Source organism: Muscardinus avellanarius, assembly GCF_963383645.1.
Source record: "Muscardinus avellanarius genome assembly, chromosome: 11".
In the NCBI taxonomy this organism is placed as follows: domain Eukaryota; kingdom Metazoa; phylum Chordata; class Mammalia; order Rodentia; family Gliridae; genus Muscardinus; species Muscardinus avellanarius.
In genome coordinates, this window is record NC_137797.1 from 70,652,352 (window position 1) to 70,670,713 (window position 18,362).

Consider the following 18,362-nt stretch of genomic DNA (forward strand, 5'->3'; position numbering starts at 1 on the left):
GACCTTGTCTCAAAATAAAAAGATAGGCCAGGCGTGGTGGCGCTCGCTTGTAATCCTGAGCTTGGGAGGCAGAGACAGGAGGATCGCGCAGGTTCGAGGCCAGCTACGCTGGCTTAAGAGACCCTGTTTAAAAAAAAAAAAATATATATATATATATATAATAGGTCTAGGAGTGTAGCCTGGAGGTAGAAGGGTTTCCAGAAACCCCAGTACCACCAAAATAATAATAATAATAATAATAATAATAATAATAATAATAATAATAAATAAAAAGGGCTGGGGATGTAGCTCACTGCTTGCCTGACATGCATGAGTGCATGAGTCCTGGGCTCAATCCCTAGTGCTGGAAAAAAGGAGGAGAAAAAACATATAACATATAAAGAAAAATAAAATGATCTATTTCACCTATGTATATATCTAGCAAAGAGAATAAGGTATTCTTTTTTTCTTCTTTGTGGTATTGCGGATTGAACCCAAAGGCATTCTACTTCTGAGCTATACCCCCAGCTTTGTTTTATTTTTATTTTGAAACAGGGTTTCACTAGGTTGATGAGTCTCAGTACTTGCTGAGGCTGTCCTCAAACCTATGGTCCTCCTGTCTCAACCCTCTAAGTACTGGGACTACAGACATGCCCCACCAAACATGGCTAGACTCAGGTCTGTTTTGTAGATCATGATTGATCTCCAAAATATCAACTTCAAAAGTTTCTAAATGCTTAGCCAGGCATGGTGATGTATACCTGTAATCCCACTGCTTGGGAAGCTGAGACAGGAAGATTGAAGTTGTAAAGTCAGCCTCAGGAACTTAATGAGACTTTGTTTAAAAATAAGAAATAAAAGGGCTGAGGGTGTAACTCAGAGGTAGAACATTCCTGAGTTTAAGTCCCACTCCCATACCCCCCTATAAAGTTAGTTGAGATGCTAGATAGTTACTATGAATTTTTTATGTTCAGTTCACTAGAAGATGTATGACTGGCTGTCTGTCTTTCTTTTCTTTCTTCTTTTTTTTTTTTTGTACCAGGTATTAAACCCAGAGGCATTCTATCTCTGAGCTACACCCTCAGCCCAATTTTACTTTTTGTTTTGAAACAGGGTCTTATTAGGTTGCTCCTCCTCCTCCACTTCCTCCTCCTCCTGTACTGGAAATTGAACCTAGAGGCATTCTATCTCCGAGCTACACCCCTAGACCAATTTTATTTATTTGGAAACAGAGTCTCACTAGGTTGTCAAGAGCCTCACTAAATTGCTGAGGTGTCCTCTAACCTTAGATCCTCCTGTCTCAGCCTCCCAAGTACTAGAATTATAAGTATGAGCCACTAAACATGAAAGAGAGCTTCTTTTCTTTCACTGTACTAAGGATTGAACCTAGGGCCTTGCACATACTAGGCAATCACTCTATCACTGAACTACATTCCCAGAATCAACCCTCAGTCTCTTTTATTTTTTCTTTGAGATAAAGTCTCACTAAATTGCTCATGCTAGCCTCAAACTTGCAATCCTTCTGCCTTAGCCACCTAAGTAGCTGGATTATAAGCATATGCTGTAGTAATTTTTTTTGTGTGTGTGGTACTGGGGGTGGAACCCAGGCACTTTTCTACTCTGGGCTCTACTCCCAGACCTACTTTATACTTTATTAGGAAACAGGGTCTCACTAAGTTGCTGAGAGCCTCACTAAGAAGCTGAGGCTGGCTTCGAACCTGTGCGATCCTCCTGTCTCAGCCTCCCAAGTGCTGGGATTACAAGCGTGCGCCACCACGCCCGGCTATGCTGTAGTAATTTTGATAAATTTTTGTCAAATTGTTCTCAAAATAAGATGTAATAATTTATATTTTAATAAGTATTATGATAGAGTATTTCTCCACAGCAAAATAAGTAAGAGAAATTATCAACCTTTTTGTTTATGGATAATATGATAGATGAAATGCAGTATTTTATTTTATTTTTTATATTTTTGCAGTACTGGGGATGGAACCCCGGGGCATTCTACCTCCAAGCTACACCACAGCCATATTTTTTATTCTTTATTTTTCTTTATTTTTTATTTGGTATGGTACTAGGGATGGAACTCAGGGGCATTCTACCTCCAAAATGACACCACCAGCCCACCTTTTTATTCAGTACTGGGGATGGAACCCAGGGGTATTCTGCCTTCAAATACACCCCCAGCCCTTTTAAAATTATTTATTTATTTACTTATTTATTTATTTGTGTGTGGTACTGGGGATGGAACCCAGGGGCTTTTCTACCTCTGGGCTATACTCCCAGACCTATTTTCTATTTTATTTGGAAACAGGGTCTCACTAAGTTGCTGAGAGCCTCACTAAGTAGCTGAGGCTGGCTTGGAACCTGTGCGATCCTCCTGTCTCAGCCTCCCAAGTACTGGGATTACAAGCATGGGCCACCATGCCTGACTTAATACTTTATTTATTTATTTATTTATTTATTTAGGTGATACTTGGGTTTCTGGAAGCCCTTCTACCTCTGGGCTACACTCCCAGACCTATTTTTATATTTTTATTTGGAAACAGGGTCTCTTAAGCCAGCAAGGCTGGCTTCGAACCTGCGTGATCTTCCTGTCTCTGCCTCCCAAGCACAGGGATTACAAGCGTGTGCCACCACGCCCGGCCATTATTTATTTATTTATTTATTTATTTATTTATTTATTTTTATTTATTTATTTTTGGTGGTACGGGGATGGAACCCAGGAGTCTTCTACCTCTGGGCTACACTCCCAGACCTATTTTATATTTTTTATTTGAAACAGGGTCTCTTAAGCCAGTTGAAGCTGGCTTCGAACCTGCGCGATCCTCCTGTCTCAGCCTCTCAAGCGTGGGGATTACAAGCGTGCACCACCATGCCCAGCTTAATTCTTTATTTTAAAACAAGGTCTCACTGAGTTGCAAAGGGCCTCACTATGTACCTGAGGCTGTCCGCAAACTGTGACCCTCCTGTTTCAGTCTCCCAAGTGCTGAGACAGGTGTGTCACCATGTCTGGCTTCCCAGCCCTATTTTTTATTATTTATTTATTTTGTCAGACTGGGGATGGAACCCAGAGGCTTTTCTACCTCTGGGCTATACTCCCAGACCTATTTTTTATTTTATTTGGAAACAGGGTCTCACTAAGTTGCTGAGAGCCTCACTCAGTAGTTGAGGCTGGCTTTGTACCTGCGCGATCCTCCTGTCTCAGCCTCCCAAGTACTGGGATTACAAGCATGAGCCACCATACCCAGCTTTTATACTTTATTTATTTATTTTATTTTTATTTATTTTATTTTTTTGTGGTACTTGAGTTGTAGCCCAGGGGCTTTTCTACCTCTGGGCTATACTCCCAGACCTATTTTATACTTTATTTGGAAATAGGGTCTCACTAAGTTGCTGAGAGCCTCACTAAGTAGCTGAGGCTGGCTTCGAACCTGTGCAATCCTCCTCTCTCAGACCCCCAAGCACATGGACTACAAGCATGCACCACTATGCCCAGCCTTATTCTTTATTTTGAAACAGGGTTTCACTGAGTTGCAAAGGGCTCCACTAAGTAGCTGAAGCTGGCTTCAAACCTGTGCGATCCTCCTGACTCAGCCTTCCAAGTACTGGGATTACAAGTGTGTGGCACCATGCCCGGCTTTTATTCTTTATTTTGAAACAGGGTCTCACTGAATTGCAAATGGTCTTACTAAGTAGTAGCTGAGGCTGTCTGCAAACCACCATCCTTCTGTCTCAGTCTTCAAAATGCTAGGATTACAAGCGTGTGCCACAACGACCAGCTTTTTCTTTATTTTAAAACAGTCTCACTGAGTTGCAAAGGGCCTCACTAAGTAGTAGCTGAGACTGTCCTCAACTGTGATCCACTTGTCTCAGCCTCCTGAATACTGGGAGTACAAGCATGTACCACCACACCTGGCCAGCATTTTATGTATGTATGTATGTATGTATGTATGTATGTATGTATGTATTTCCTTGTTTTTCTGTGGTACTGGGGGTTGAATCCAGGACATTCTACCTCTGAGCTATACCCCTGGTCCTTTTCAATTTTTATTATTTTTATTTTTATTATTTATTATTATTTTTTAATTTAGAAAGGCAGACTGCCACGTGCAGCGCCTCATTTGGATGTGTCTGGAGTCTTGGAAGCTTGACTATCCTATGTTCTACAAATGGACCTTGAGAGCTTGTTTGGAGGTTCTAGCAGGGGAGTGCAGCTACTCGTATACCCTTGACCAAAGACCGGTCCTCCTCTATTCGGGGAAGGTCGTCCTCTTCCAGCTTCGGGAGGGACGCACATGGAGCGGTGAGGGAGGAAGGGGACACCCGCCTAGCCAGCCAGATCAGCTGAATCAACCCTGGCGATCAATGGGGTGACAGATGTCGCAGCCAGATCGCCCTCACATCCATCAATTTTTATTTTGAAACAAGATTTCACTAAGTTGCTCAGGGCCTGGCTAAATTGCTGAGGCTGGCCTTGACCTGTGATTTTTCTACCTTCAGCCTTCCAAGTGCTAGGATTCATGCCTGGCTTCTCCAACATGTGTTTTGATTCTACTTCTCATAATTTTGGTTTGTAGGATATTTTTTATTTCACTAGGCATGGTAGCACACACTTGTAATCCCAGTACTTGGGAGGCTGAGACAGGAGGATCGCAGGTTCAAGGACAGCCTCAGCAAGTAGTGAGACTCTCATCAACCTAGCAGGATCCTGTTTCAAAATAAAAATAAATAAATAAAATAGGTCTGGGAGTATAGCTTGGAAATAGAATGTCCCTGGTACCATGCAAAAAAAAAAATTTTTGTTTACATTTTTAAATACATCAAAGCCAGGTGTAAATTAGCTGGGTGTGGTGGTTCATGCTTGTAATCCCAGCATTTGGGAGTCTGAGACAGAGAATCATGGTTCATGGACAGCCTCAGCTTAGTAAGGCCCTTTGCAACTCAGTGAGACCCTGTTTCAAAATAAAGAATTAAAAAAAAAAAAGGGCTGGGATTGTGCTAAGAGGTAGGATGCCCCTGGATTCCATCCTTAGTACCACAAAAAAAAAAAATTTTTTTTTGTCCTCAAACCACGATCCTCCTGTCTCAGATCAGGTCATGCAAGGTGGCACATGTTTGTAATCCCAGCATTTGGGAGGCTGAGGCAGTAGGATCATGGTTTGCAGACAGCCTCCACTACTTAGTGAGGCCTTTTGCAACTCAGTGAGACCCTGTTTCAAAAAAAATAAAGAATAAAAAGTAGGGCTGAGGGTGTCGCTCGGAGGTAGAATGCCCCTGGGTTTCATTCCCAGTAGGAAAAAAAAAAATTCAAGACTAGCCTCAGCAATGCCATTTATTTATCTATCTATCTATCTATCTATCTATCATCTATCTGTCTGTCTGTCTGTCTGTCTATCTATCTATCTATCTATCTATCTGGTACTGGGTATTGAATCCAGGGGCATTCTACCTCTGATCTATACCTCCCACACTATTTTATTTTATTGTTTGAAACAGGATCTCGCTAAGTTCCAGAGGCCCTAACTACATTGCTAAGACGGTTGTGCCTGCAATCTTCCTGTCTCAGTCTCCCAAGTACTGGCATTTCAGGTGTGCATCACCATGCCTGGTTGGTCCTCAGAAATTTAGTAAGATTCTGTTTCAAAATATAAAATAAAATAGAATAAAATAGGTCTGGGAGTATAGTTCAGAGGTAGACTGCCCCTGAGTTCAATTCCCAGTACCACAAAAAGAAAAAAAAAGTATTTAGCAGGGTGTGTGGTGGCTCACACCTGTAATCCCAGTATTTAGGAGACTAAGTCAGAAGAATTACAGGTTTGAGGCCAGCCTAAGCAACTTAGTGAGACCTTGCTTTATAATAATAATAAAAATAAGAAGAAAGAGGAGGAGGAGGAGGAGGAGGAGGAGGAGGAGGAGGAGGAAGAGGAGGAGGAGAAGGAGGCGGAGGCGGTGGCGGCAGCTGGGGGTGTAGCTCGGAGGTAAGAAAGCCCCTAAATTCAATCCCTAGAACTAAAAACCCACATCCAAAGTTTATATCCTATTATGCATTACATTGTGTTGCTTTGAAGTAGGAAATTATAATAGTTTTATGTCCAAATCCTAATCATTCTTTTTATTAGACATAGACTCTGAAGTTAGAAAGAGACTTTGGCTCAAATTTCCAGTTCTGATCCTGAGACTTGATTATTTTATTTGTAAATCTGTCTTTTCAACAAGTAGCCTCACATAATTTAGTCTAGGCATCAGAGTCCACACTTTGAGAAATACTGGTATTGTGAAAAGAGAGATCTGGGCTTGCTTCCCAAGTCTATTTACCAATTATGCAACTTTAAAAAAATTTCTTAATTTTGTTGTGATTCCGTTCTCTTTTCTGTATAATAGGGATAGTATAATTCATCTGTTTAGGACTTTAGGACCAGCAAACATGATGGTATACATTATAGGAGAAGGAGAGAGGGGGAGAGCAGAGAGGGAAAGATAGAGAGACTCTCTATGACTGTTCTCGTGATCCTATCAAGCCAGACATGATGGCTCACACCTGGAATCCCAGCTACTCAGAGGGATGAGGCAGAAGGATGGCAAGTTCCAGGCCAACCTGAGCGACTTATTTATTTTTTATTTTATTTTTTACTGTTTTGTAGTTTTGGAGATGGAACCCAGAAACATTCACCTCTAAACTACACCTCCAACCCTATTTTATTATTTCTTTCTTTCTTCCTTTTTTGGTGGTACTCGGGTTCCTGGAAGCCCTTCTACCTCTGGGCTATCCTCCCAGACCTATTTTATACTTTTTTATTTTTGGAAACAGGGTCTCTTAAGCCAGCATGGCTGGCTTCGAACCTGCGCCATCCTCCTGTCTCTGCCTCACAAGCGCAGGGATTACAAGTGTGCGCCACCACGCCCAGCTTATTCTTTATTTTGAAACAGGATCTCACTAAGTTGCAGAGGGTCTCACTAAGTAACTGAGGCTGGCCCCGAACCTGCAATCCTCTCGTCTCAGCCTCCAAAGTACTGGGATTACAAACATGTGCCACCATGCCCAGCTCAACTTGGGTTATTTATTTATTTATTTATTTATTTATTTATTTATTTATTTATGGGTCTGGGGATGGAACCCAGGGGCATTTGACCTCCGAGCTACACCCCCTGCCCTATTTTTTTTTAATCTTTATTTTGAAACAGGATCTCAATGAGTTGCAGAGGGCCTCACTAAGTATCTGAGGCTGTCGGCAAACCGTGATTCTCTGGTCTCAGCCTCCCAAATGCTGGGATTACAAGCGTGCACCACCACGCCTGGCTTACTTGGGCAATTTAAAAGACCCTGTTTCAAAAGAAAAATAAAAAAGGCTCAGTGTTAGAGTGCCCCTGAGTTACACACACACACACACACACACACACACACACACCTATTAGAATTCTTTTTTCTTTTTTTTTTTGCTCATATAGTATACTAATGTTTTCCTTTCCCCCTTTCTTCCTTTCTTTGTGGCATTGAGGACTGAACCCCGGGGTATTCTGCCTCTGAGCTACACCCCCAAGCCCTTTTATTTATTTATTTATTTATTTATTTATTTATTTCCGGTACTGGGGATGGAACCCAGGGACTCTACCTCTGAGCGACGCCCCCAGCCCTATTTTTTTTAGTCTTTATTTTGAAACAGGGTCTCATTGACTTGCAAAGGGCCTCACTAGGTAGTAGCTGAGGCTGTCCTTAAACCACGATCCTCCTGTCTCAACCTCCCAAATGCTGGGATTACAAGAGTACACCACCATGGCTAGCTCCTAGTTTATTTTTTATTTTGAAACAGGGCCTCACTAAGTTGCCGAGGCTGGCTATATCTGTGATCCTCCTGTCTCAGCCTCCCAAGTACTGGGATTACAGGTGTGTGCCACTACACTTGGCACATTCTTATATTTAATTTACTATTATTTTATTCTAGATTGTGAATTCTTTGAAGGCAAGGACACTGTTTTCTTTATTTTTTTTTCTTTCTTTTTCTGTGGAAATGGGGAGATGCAACCCAGGGTCATTCTACCTTTGAGCTACACTCCCAGCTCTATTTTTTATACTTTATTTATTTAATTTTTAATTTTTAATTTTTTGGTGGTACTGGGGTTCCTGGAAACCCTTTTGCCTCTGGGCTACACATCCAGACCTATTTTTATATTTTTATTTGAAAACAGGGTCTCTTAAACCAGGGAGGCTGGCTTTGAACCAGTGCGATACTCCTGCCTCCGCCTCCCAAGCGTGGGGATTTCAAGCATACGCCACTATGCCTGCCTAGCTATTTATTTATTTATTTATTTATTTATTTATTTATTTAGCTAATTAGTTTTGGTGGTACTGAGGTTCCTGGAAGCCCTTCTACCTCCAGGCTACACTCCCAGACCTATTTTATTTTTGGAAACAGGGTCTCTTAAGCCAGCATTGCTGGCTTCGAACCTGTGTGAGCCTCCTGTCTCCACCTCCCAAGTGTGGGGATTACAAGCGTGTGCCACCATGCTCAGCTAGCTTATTTTTTTTAAGGTTTTATTTTTATTTATTTTTTTTGTCTTTTTGGAACCAGTGATCAAACCCAGAGCGCCATACCTGCAAAGCAGGCACTTTGCCACTGAGCTACATCCCAGCCCCAAAGTAGTTAAAAAAATTTTTTTTTCAGTACTGGGGATGGAGCCCAGGGGTGTTCTACCTCCAAGCTACACCCCCAGCCTTATTTTTCAAACAGGGTCTCACTGAGTTGCAAAAGGCCTCACTATGTAGCTGAGGCTGTCCTCGAACCCAGATTCTCCTGTCTCAGCCTCCCAAATGCTGATACCGTATTTGGAAATAGGGTCTCACTAAGTTGCTGAGAGCCTCACTAAGTAGCTGAAGCTGGCTTTGTTTTTTTTTGTTTTTTGTTTTTTGAATTTTTTTGGTGGTACTTGGGGTGGAACCCAGAGGCTTTCTACCTCTGGGCTATACTCCCAGACCTTTTTTATATTTTATTTGGAAACAGGGTCTCACTAAGTTGCTGAGTCTCACTAAGTAGCTGAGGCTGGCTTCGAACCCGTGCGATCCTCCTGTCTCAGCCTCCCAAGGACGGGGATTACAAGTGTGTGCCACCACACCCGGCTGAGGCTGGCTTTGAATGTGCGCAATTCTCCTGTCTAAGCCTCCCAAGTGCTGAGATTACAAGTGTGTGCCACCATGCCAGGCTCCTTAATCTCCAGTATAAAAATTAGTCAACAGATGGGTGCAGTGGTGCACGCCTATAATTCTAGTATTTAGGAGGTTGGGACAGGAGGATCACAGGTTCACAGCCAGCCTTATCAACTTAGACCCTGTTTCAAAGTAAAAAGTAAAATAGAGCTGGGATACATCACAGAGGATGCCTCTGGGTTTAATTTCCTAATACCACACAAACACAAAAGTAAACAAAAAAGTTTTTCTTTTCTTTCTTTTTTTTTTTTTTTTTAAAGCTTGGTGTAGCAGAACCGGGCATGTGGTGCACGCTTGTAATCCCAGTATTTGGAAGGCTGAGACAGGAGGAATAAGGTTCGTGGACAGCCTCAGCTACTTAGTGGGACCCTTTGCAACTCAGTGAGACCCTGTTTCAAAATAAAAAATAAAAAATAGGGCTGGAGGGTGTAGCTCGGAGGTAGATGCTCCTGGGTTCCATCCCCAGTACCGCAAAAATAAATAAATAAATAAATAAATAAATAAATAAATAAATAATAGGGCTGGGATGTAGCTTAGAGGTAGGTTTGCTGAGTTAGGCTCGGTAATTATATCATGTAACTCTTATTAATTTTTTTTCAAGAAATAACATAATCAAACGATTAAAAGCTATCCAAAACACTGGGAAAGGTTATGAAACCAGGAACCTCTACATCATGCTGAGTAGACTTGATGACTACCAGAAAAAGGTGATGCGAATCTGGACTGAGAAACAGAAGTCTCTAGAACAGAAGCGAAATCAGTGCCTGAGGAAAATGACACACTTATTTAGCCAGGTAACCTGTTTGCCATTCTCTCTCTCCAGTGTATTATAAATAATACAAATAGTAAGCTTTAGAAACCACGTTTTCCCAAAGCCGGTGGTGGTGGCGTACGCTTGTAATCCCTGTGCTTGGGAGGCTGAGGCAGAAGGATCGCACAGGTTCAAAGCCAGCCTCAGCAACTTAGTGAGACCCTGTTTCCAAATAAAATATAAAATAGGGCTGGGAGTATAGCCCGGAAGTAGGAAGCCTCTGGTTCCACCCACAGTACCACCAAAAAAAAAAAAGAAGAAGAAGAAACCCACGTTTTCCCAAAGAGCCCATGTATAGTACTTTCCTGGAACTGCTGTAACAAATCGCCACAAACTTGATGTCTTAGCTTGCTGAGGCAGGCCTGTGATACTCCTGTCTCAGCCTCCCAATTTCTGGGAGTGCACCACCATGCCTGGCTTATATTTCAGTTTTTGATTTGCCAAATATGGTCACTGTAGACAGAGTAAAGCAAGAGGGTTGGCAATGGCGTAAGCTTTCTAACAGGAATCGCAGTGTATTGGGCAGTCCAGAGTATGAATAAGGGAGGGAGTCAGGAAAGTCAGAATTCAGGCGATGAGGTATGAATGTCAAGGTGTCAAGAGGGAGGAGTTAGCCGTGATAGTATAGTGGCGAGCAGAGATGCTTTCCAAGAAAAAAGAGGAAGCCTGGCGTGGTGGCACACGCTTGTAATCCTAGCATTTGGGAGGCTGAGATAGGAGGATCATGGTTTGAGGACAGCCTCAGCTACTTAGTGAGGGGTGGTATAGGTCATTGTGGGAACCAAGATTGAGTTCAAATCAGCTTTGCCAGAAACTAGTTAAGTGACTATTATAGTTAGATATAGAATGTTTAGACAACTTGAGTTTTATGTAAGACAGGGATAATAACAGTACTTACCTCATAAGATTGTTATAAATATCAAAGGAGCTGATATATGCAAAGTATTTATCTCAGTATTTGGCATTCAGCAAATGTTAGCTATCAATGACCTTTGCATAGTGCTTCACAATTTATAAAGTATTTCCATGTATATCATAAATTCTCACAACAAATTCCATGTTATTATCCCTGTTTTACAAATGAGGAAAAAGAGGTGCAGATAAATTAAGTTACTGAAGGAGAGAGACTAGGACTGGAGCTTAAGTAGGCCAAGGTTGGGTTTTTTCCTTTTGTGTGTGCAGTACTGGGGAGTGAGCCCAGGGGCAATCTACCTCTGAGCTACACCCCCGGCCCTACTTTATTTTCATTTCGAAACAGAGTTTCCCTAGGTGATGAGAGTCTCACTATTTGCCCAGGTGGTCCTTGAACCTGTGATCCTCCTGTTTCAGCCTCCCAAATACTTGGTCACAAGTGTGCGCCACCATGCCCAACTAGGACAAGGTTTTTGTAGAGCATAGTTGCCATCTCTGAAATTGTGTATGTGGGGGTGGGAAAGGAGGGAGAGGGTTAGAAAATCCATAGAAAAGAAAGCGTCATAGTTTAGTCTGGGGTAAATTTGGGAGACATTCCTAAAAATCTGGACCTTTTTTCTTTCTTTCATGATTTCCGCTTTTAATACTTGATCTCGGCAAAAAAAAAAAAAAAAAAAAAGAATTAATAAGGTGATTTCTTTTTTCTTATTTGTATGTTTGTTTGTTTTTAGCTTCAAGAGATGTATGGACTGAATCTTAGTCAACCTATCCCCTTGATCATTGGCAAAAAGCAGATACCTTCCTCTCCCAGATTTGTTCAACGGCCATTGCTACAGTTACTAATGGAAGAGGACAAAAAATCTGATATTTTCAAGAAATTTAGGTATGTTGTAGAAATATTGACATTAAATTTTGCTTGGATGATATGTGGTACCTAATGCTTTTTTAAAATTTATTTATGCCGGGCATAGTGGCACATGCTTGTAATCCTATGCAAATGTCATTGATAGCTAACATTTTACTGAATGCCAGGTACTGAGATAAGTACGTTGCATATATCAGTTCATTTGGTATTTAGAACAATCTTATGAGGTAAGCACTATTATCCCTGTCTTACATAAAACTCAAGTTATCTAAACATTCTACATCTAACTATAACAGTCACTTAGCTTAGTCTCTGGCAAAGCTGATTTGAACTCAGACGGGTTCACGAAAAGCCTCATCTATTTAGTGAGGCCCTTTACAATTCAGTGAGACCCTGTTTCAAAATAAAGAATAAAAAAATAGGGCTGGGGTTTCATTCCCAGTATCACAAAGATATGCATATCTATCTATCTATCTATCTATCTATCTATCTATCTATCTATCTATCTATCTATGGTACTGGGGATTGAACCCAGAGGCATTCCAACTCTTAGCCACACCCTCAGACCTATTTTATTTTTTACTTGGAACAGACAGGGTCTCACTAAGTTACAGAGGGCCTAAATTGCTGAGACCGTCCTCAAACCTGTGATTCTTCTTTCTCAGCCTCCCAAATACTGGGATTACGAGCGTGCACCGACACACTTGGCTGCTTATTTTTAGTTTTGCCTAAGAGCTTCCCCTCTGCCATGGTTATGATATGGTGCAGCGGAGAGTCTACAGTTGTACTGATATCTTTAACTAATTTAGCAAAGAGATTTATTTACATATATTTCTACCTAAATACTTAATGTCTAATTTTGAATATCTTTAAAAATTGAAGCCAATTCCCTCTTACTAATTACTTTAAGAATATCTAGCCTGGCTTGGTGGTACACACCTGTAATCCCAGTACCTGGGAGGCTGAGACAGAAGAATCACAGGTTCGCGGATAGCCTTAACAAATAGTGAGATTCTCATCAACCTAGCAAGACCCTGCTTCAAGAAAAATAAAATAAAATAAAGCCGGGTGTGGTGGCGCATGCTTGTAATTCCAGCATTTGGGAGGCTGAGACAGGAGGATCTGGGTTTGAGACGAGCCTCAGCTACTACTTAGTGAGGTTCTTTACAACTCAGTGAGACCGTTTCAAAATAAAGAATAAAAAATAGGGCTGGGGGTGTAGCTTGGAGGTAAAATGCCCATGGGTTCCATCCCCAGTACCGAAAAAAAAAATTAAATAGGGCTAGGGGTGAATGGTCCCAGGTTCAGTCCCCAATACCCCCCCCACAAATCTAATAAGGAAACAGAAGGCCATCTCCTCTTCCTCCTCCTCTTCCTATTTCTTCTTCCTCCCCAGGAATACTCTACTACTAACTACATCTTGAGCTTTATTTTTTTTATTTTGAGACAGAATTTTGCTAAGCTGTCCAGGCTGGCCTTGAACTTGCAAACCTCTTGCCTAAGTCTCCTGAATAGCTAGGATAATAGGAATGAACCATTGCACCTGCCTCCTTCCCTTCCTCCCTTCCTTCCTTCCTTCCTCCCTCCCTCCCTTCCTTCCTTCCTTCCTTCCTTCCTCTTTCTTTCCTTCCTTTCTCTTTCTACTAGGAATTGAACCCAGGACCCAGGAGTATCCTACCTCCAAGCTACACCAATAGGCCTTCCCTTTTTTCCCCCAGAACTGAGGTTTGAACCCAGAGGCATTCTACATTCTGCAGGCTACACCTGCAGCCTTTTTTTTTTTTATTAATTTATTTTTTAAATTGGTGCATTGTAGTCATATATCAATCACATTGGAGTACAAGACTTGAGAGGATATACAAGCACACATCATCCAATTAGCCCTCCTCCAGCCCCCATCCCATTCCCTCCCCCTCCCTCCATCCCACGCTTCTTTGGTGATTTACTTTGATACATTTGTTTATGTACCTCCTGCGTTTTAAAGAGGCTCCGTCCTCCAGCATTACATACCCTCTGATTGGTCACATTAGTTGCTTCACTATAGGGCCCTTTCTATAGCTCAACCTCTTCCTGTTGCCCTTTTCCTCCTAGTTATTGCTGATTAAGAGAAGTGTCTGATTTATATTTTCTGCGATATTTCTCTGTGCATGCTGCGTTGCAAGTACCGATCCCACTCTTGATGGTCCCAGTAGTGGCCTGGCTACTCAGTGGACTGATCCAGACCTCGCTGGCTCAAGCAGCGGCCTTGCCTCATGGGAGGCCCCAGTTCTGGTCTCGCTAGCCCCTGCACCGGTCTAACCCCTAAGCTGGCTTTGGTCCCGGCCTTGGAGGCCGCAGGAGTGAACTTGCCTCACGCTAGACTCCAATGCTGGCCATTGGCCCCTGCACCGGTCTAACCCCTTGGCAGGATTCCAATCCCGGCCTCGGAGGCCCCAGCACCAGCCTAGCCTCACGGCAGGCTCCAATGCCAGCCTCGTTGGCCCCAGCACCGGCCTAACCCCTCGGCAGGTTCCGTTCCCGGGTTAGGAGGCCCCAGCACTGGCCATGTCTCACGGCAGGCTCCGATGCCGGCCTCGCTGGCCCCAGCACCGGCCTAACCCCTCGGCAGGCTCTTATCCTGGCCTCGAGGCCCCAGTACCGGCCTTGCCTCAAGGCAGGCTCCGATGTCAGCCTCACTAGCCCCAGCACCGGCCTAACCCCTCGGCAGGCTCCGATCCCGGCCTTGGAGGCCCCAGCACTGGTCATGCCTCAAGGCAGGCTCCAATGCCGGCCTCACTGGCCCCAGCAATGGCCTAACCCCTCGGCAGGCTCCATTCCCGGCCTCGGAGGCCCCAGTACCGGCCTTGCCACACGGCAGGCTCCGATGCTGGCCTCGCTGGCCCCAGCACCGGCCTAACCCCTCGGCAGGCTCTTATCCTGGCCTCGAGGCCCCAGTACCGGCCTTGCCTCAAGGCAGGCTCCGATGCCGGCCTCACTGGCCCCAGCACCTCGGCAGGCTCCATTCCTGGCTTTGGAGGCCCCAGCACTGGTCATGCCTCACGGCAGGCTCCGATGCCGGCCTCACTGGCCCCAGCACCGGCATAACCCCTGGGCAGGCTCTTATCCTGGCCTCGGAGGCCCCAGTACCGGCCTTGCCTCAAGGCAGGCTCCGATGCCGGCCTCACTGGCCCCAGCACCGGCCTAACCCCTCGGCAGGCTCCGATCCCGGCCTCGGAGGCCCCAGCACTGGTCATGCCTCACGGCAGGCTCCGATGCCGGCCTCACTGGCCCCAGCACTGGCCTAACCCCTCGGCAGGCTCCGATCCAGGCCTCGGAGGCCCCAGCACTGGTCATGCCTCACGGCAGGCTCCGATGCCGGCCTCGCTGCCCCCAGCACTGGCCTAACCCCTTGGCAGGCTCTTATCCTGGCCTCGGAGGCCCCAGTACCGGCCTTGCCTCACGGCAGGCTTCGATGCCAGCCTCACTGGCCCAGCACCGGCCTAACCCCTCGGCAGGCTCCGATCCCGGCCTCGGAGGCCCCAGGACTGGTCATGCCTCACGGCAGGCTCCGATGCCGGCCTCGCTGCCTCCAGCACTGGCCTAACCCCTTGGCAGGCTCTTATCCTGGCCTCGGAGGCCCCAGTACCGGCCTTGCCTCAAGGCAGGCTCCGATGCCGGCCTCACTGGCCCCAGCACCGGCCTAACCCCTCGGCAGGCTCCGATCCCGGCCTTGAAGGCCCCAGCACTGGTCATGCCTCAAGGCAAGCTCCAATGCCGGCCTCGCTGGCCCCAGCACCGGCCTAACCCCTCGGCAGGCTCTTATCCAGGCCTCGGAGGCCCCAGTACCAGCCTTGCCTCACGGCAGGCTCCGATGCCGGCCTCGCTGGCCCCAGCACTGGCCTAATCCCTTGGCAGACTCTTATCCCGGCCTCGGATGCCCCAGTACCGGCCTTGCCTCAAGGCAGGCTGATGCCGGCCTCGGAGGCCCCAGCACCAGCCTTGCCTTACAGCAGGCTCCGATGCCGGCCTCACTGGCCCAGCACCGGCCTAACCCCTCGGCAGGCTCCGATCCCGGCCTCGGAGGCCCCAGCACTGGTCATGCCTCACGGCAGGCTCCGATGCCGGCCTCGCTGCCTCCAGCACTGACCTAACCCCTTGGCAGGCTCTTATCCTGGCCTCGGAGGCCCCAGTACCAGCCTTGCCTCAAGGCAGGCTCCGATGCCGGCCTCACTGGCCCCAGCACCGGCCTAACCCCTCGGCAGGCTCCGATCCCGGCCTTGAAGTCCCCAGCACTGGTCATGCCTCAAGGCAGGCTCCAATGCCGGCCTCGCTGGCCCCAGCACCGGCCTAACCGCTCGGCAGGCTCTTATCCTGGCCTCGGAGGCCCCAGTACCGGCCTTGCCTCACGGCAGGCTCCGATGCCGGCCTCGCTGGCCCCAGCACTGGCCTAATCCCTCGGCAGACTCTTATCCCGGCCTCGGATGCCCCAGTACCGGCCTTGCCTCAAGGCAGGCTGATGCCGGCCTCGGAGGCCCCAGCACCAGCCTTGCCTTACGGCAGGCTCCGATGCCGGCCTCGCTGGCCCCAGCACCGGCCTAACCCCTCAGCAGGCTCTTATCCCGGCCTCGGAGGCCCCAGCACCGGCTTTGCCTCATGGTAGGCTCCAATGCCGGCCACACTGGCCCCAGCACCGGCCTAACCCCTGGGCAGGCTCTTATCCTGACCTCGGAGGCCCCAGTACCGGCCTTGCCTCATGGCAGGCTCTGATGCCAGCCTCGCTGGCCCCAGCACCGGCCTAACCCCTCAGCAGGCTCCGGTCCTGTCCTCGGGGGCCCCAGCACTGGCCTTGCCTCACGGCAGGCTCCGATGCCAGCCTCGCTGACCCCAGCACCGGCCTAACCCCTCAGCAAGTTCCGGACCCGACCTCGGAGGCCCTAGCACAAGCCTTGCCTCATGGCAGGCTCCAATGCCGGCCTCGCTGGCCCCAGCATCAGTCTAACCCCTCTGCAGGTTCCAATCCCGGCCACGGAGGCCTCAGTAATGGCCTTGCCTCACAGCAAGCTCCGATGTCCGCCACTGGCCCCGGCGCCCGCCTAACCCCTCAGCAGGTTCCGATCACTGTCTCTGTGGTTATTATTTCAAAGGTTCCAGGTGTAATGTATCAGATCTCTGCCTCCCCCGAGTATTGGCCACTGGCATTGCCACTGCCTCCACCGTTTCAAATCCTTCCCAGGCTCTTTTTCCACTCTGAATGTTGTCCAGTGTTCCTAAGCATGCGTGATGGTAGCATTCGACATTTGGTGTAATTTCTCCAAAAAAATAAAGTTGGTAAGATCCAGTTTCTGCTTCTCCTGAATACAAGTCTCCACCACCATCGCGGAGAACTCTTTCAACACCGCATTTCTCCTTGGTCTCCGCTAAACTCTCTCCTTATATGTGATGTCTGAGATTCTTAACAATATAGAGAAATAGCAGTCCTCTTTCACGGCGAATTTTTCCATAAGTTCCAGTGCATTTAGATAAGTTTTGTCTGCATCTCCAGTGTCCTGGCATCCATAACGGCTTTCTTACCTCCTCTCCGATATTTTTCTTTATCTTTTTCTGTTCTGGGCCCGGTTTCTCCAGGGGTCTGGCGTGCTACGCGCAGTTCGGCCGGGACCCAGAGTCCCGCGACCCAGGCCCCAGCTGGCGTGCCCTGCGCGCGACCCCCTCCCAGAACCCAGCGTCTTACTGGGCCTGGTTTCTCCAGGGGCCTGGCGTGCTACGCGCAGTTCGGCCAGGGCCCAGAGTCCCGCGACCCGGGCCCCAGCTGGCGTACCCTGCGCGCAACCCCCGCCCAGAACCCAGCATCTTACTGGGCCTGGTTTCTCCAGGGGTCTCAGCCATTTTTTTTTATTCTTTATTTTTAAGCAAGGTCCCACTAAGTTGTGGAGGGCCTCACTAAGAAGTTGAAGCTGGTGTGAACCTACCCAGTACTGGGATTATAGGTGTGTGCCTCCACATCTATTTCTTTATGTCTCTTACTTTCTCTCCTCCCTCTTTTTTTTTTTTTTTTTTTTTTTGGTGGTGGTACTGGGGATGGAACCCTTTTACCTCTGGGCTATACTCCCAGACCTATTTTATATTTTATTTGGAAACAGGGTCTCTTAAACCAGCAAGGCTGGCTTCAAACCTGAGTGATTCTCCTGTCTCTGCCTCCCAAGTGCGGGGATTATGGGGAGAAGTACTTCTTAGCCACACTCTTAACCCCTGTGTGTGATCCTCCAGTCTCCACCTTCCGAATGCTGGAATTACAAGCATGTACCACCACGACTCACCTCTTTTTTTTTTTTTTTTAAGAAGGCAGGAGCTGGGTTTGGGGTGTAGTAACTCTATGATACAGCACTTTTCTAGCATATGTGAGGCCCTGAGTTTGGTCCCAGAACTGTAGAGAGAGAGGCTTTGGGAAGGGAAAAAGGTTTGTGTATTTCTTAGTGTGTGTGTGTGTGTGTGTGTGTGTGTGTGTGTGTGTGTGTCTGGGGATGGAACTGAGGGGCATTCAACATCAGAGCTATACCCTCAGCCCTATTTTGTATTTTTATTTTTGAAACAGAGTCTCACTAAGTTGCAGAGGG

At 46.6% G+C, this 18,362-nt stretch overlaps 1 protein-coding gene across 1 annotated transcript in view; it reads left to right on the forward strand.

The window, feature by feature from the left end:
* FAM186A (family with sequence similarity 186 member A) overlaps window positions 1–18,362 on the forward strand; it is a gene marked incomplete at both ends in the record, with an annotated part of 81,616 nt that overhangs the window by 20,477 nt on the left and 42,777 nt on the right. Inside the window, 2 exons of the mRNA XM_080704891.1 lie at window positions 9,783–9,975; window positions 11,636–11,787. Coding sequence (XP_080561017.1) covers window positions 9,783–9,975; window positions 11,636–11,787 — 345 coding nt within the window. The remainder of the gene's footprint in view (window positions 1–9,782; window positions 9,976–11,635; window positions 11,788–18,362) is intronic.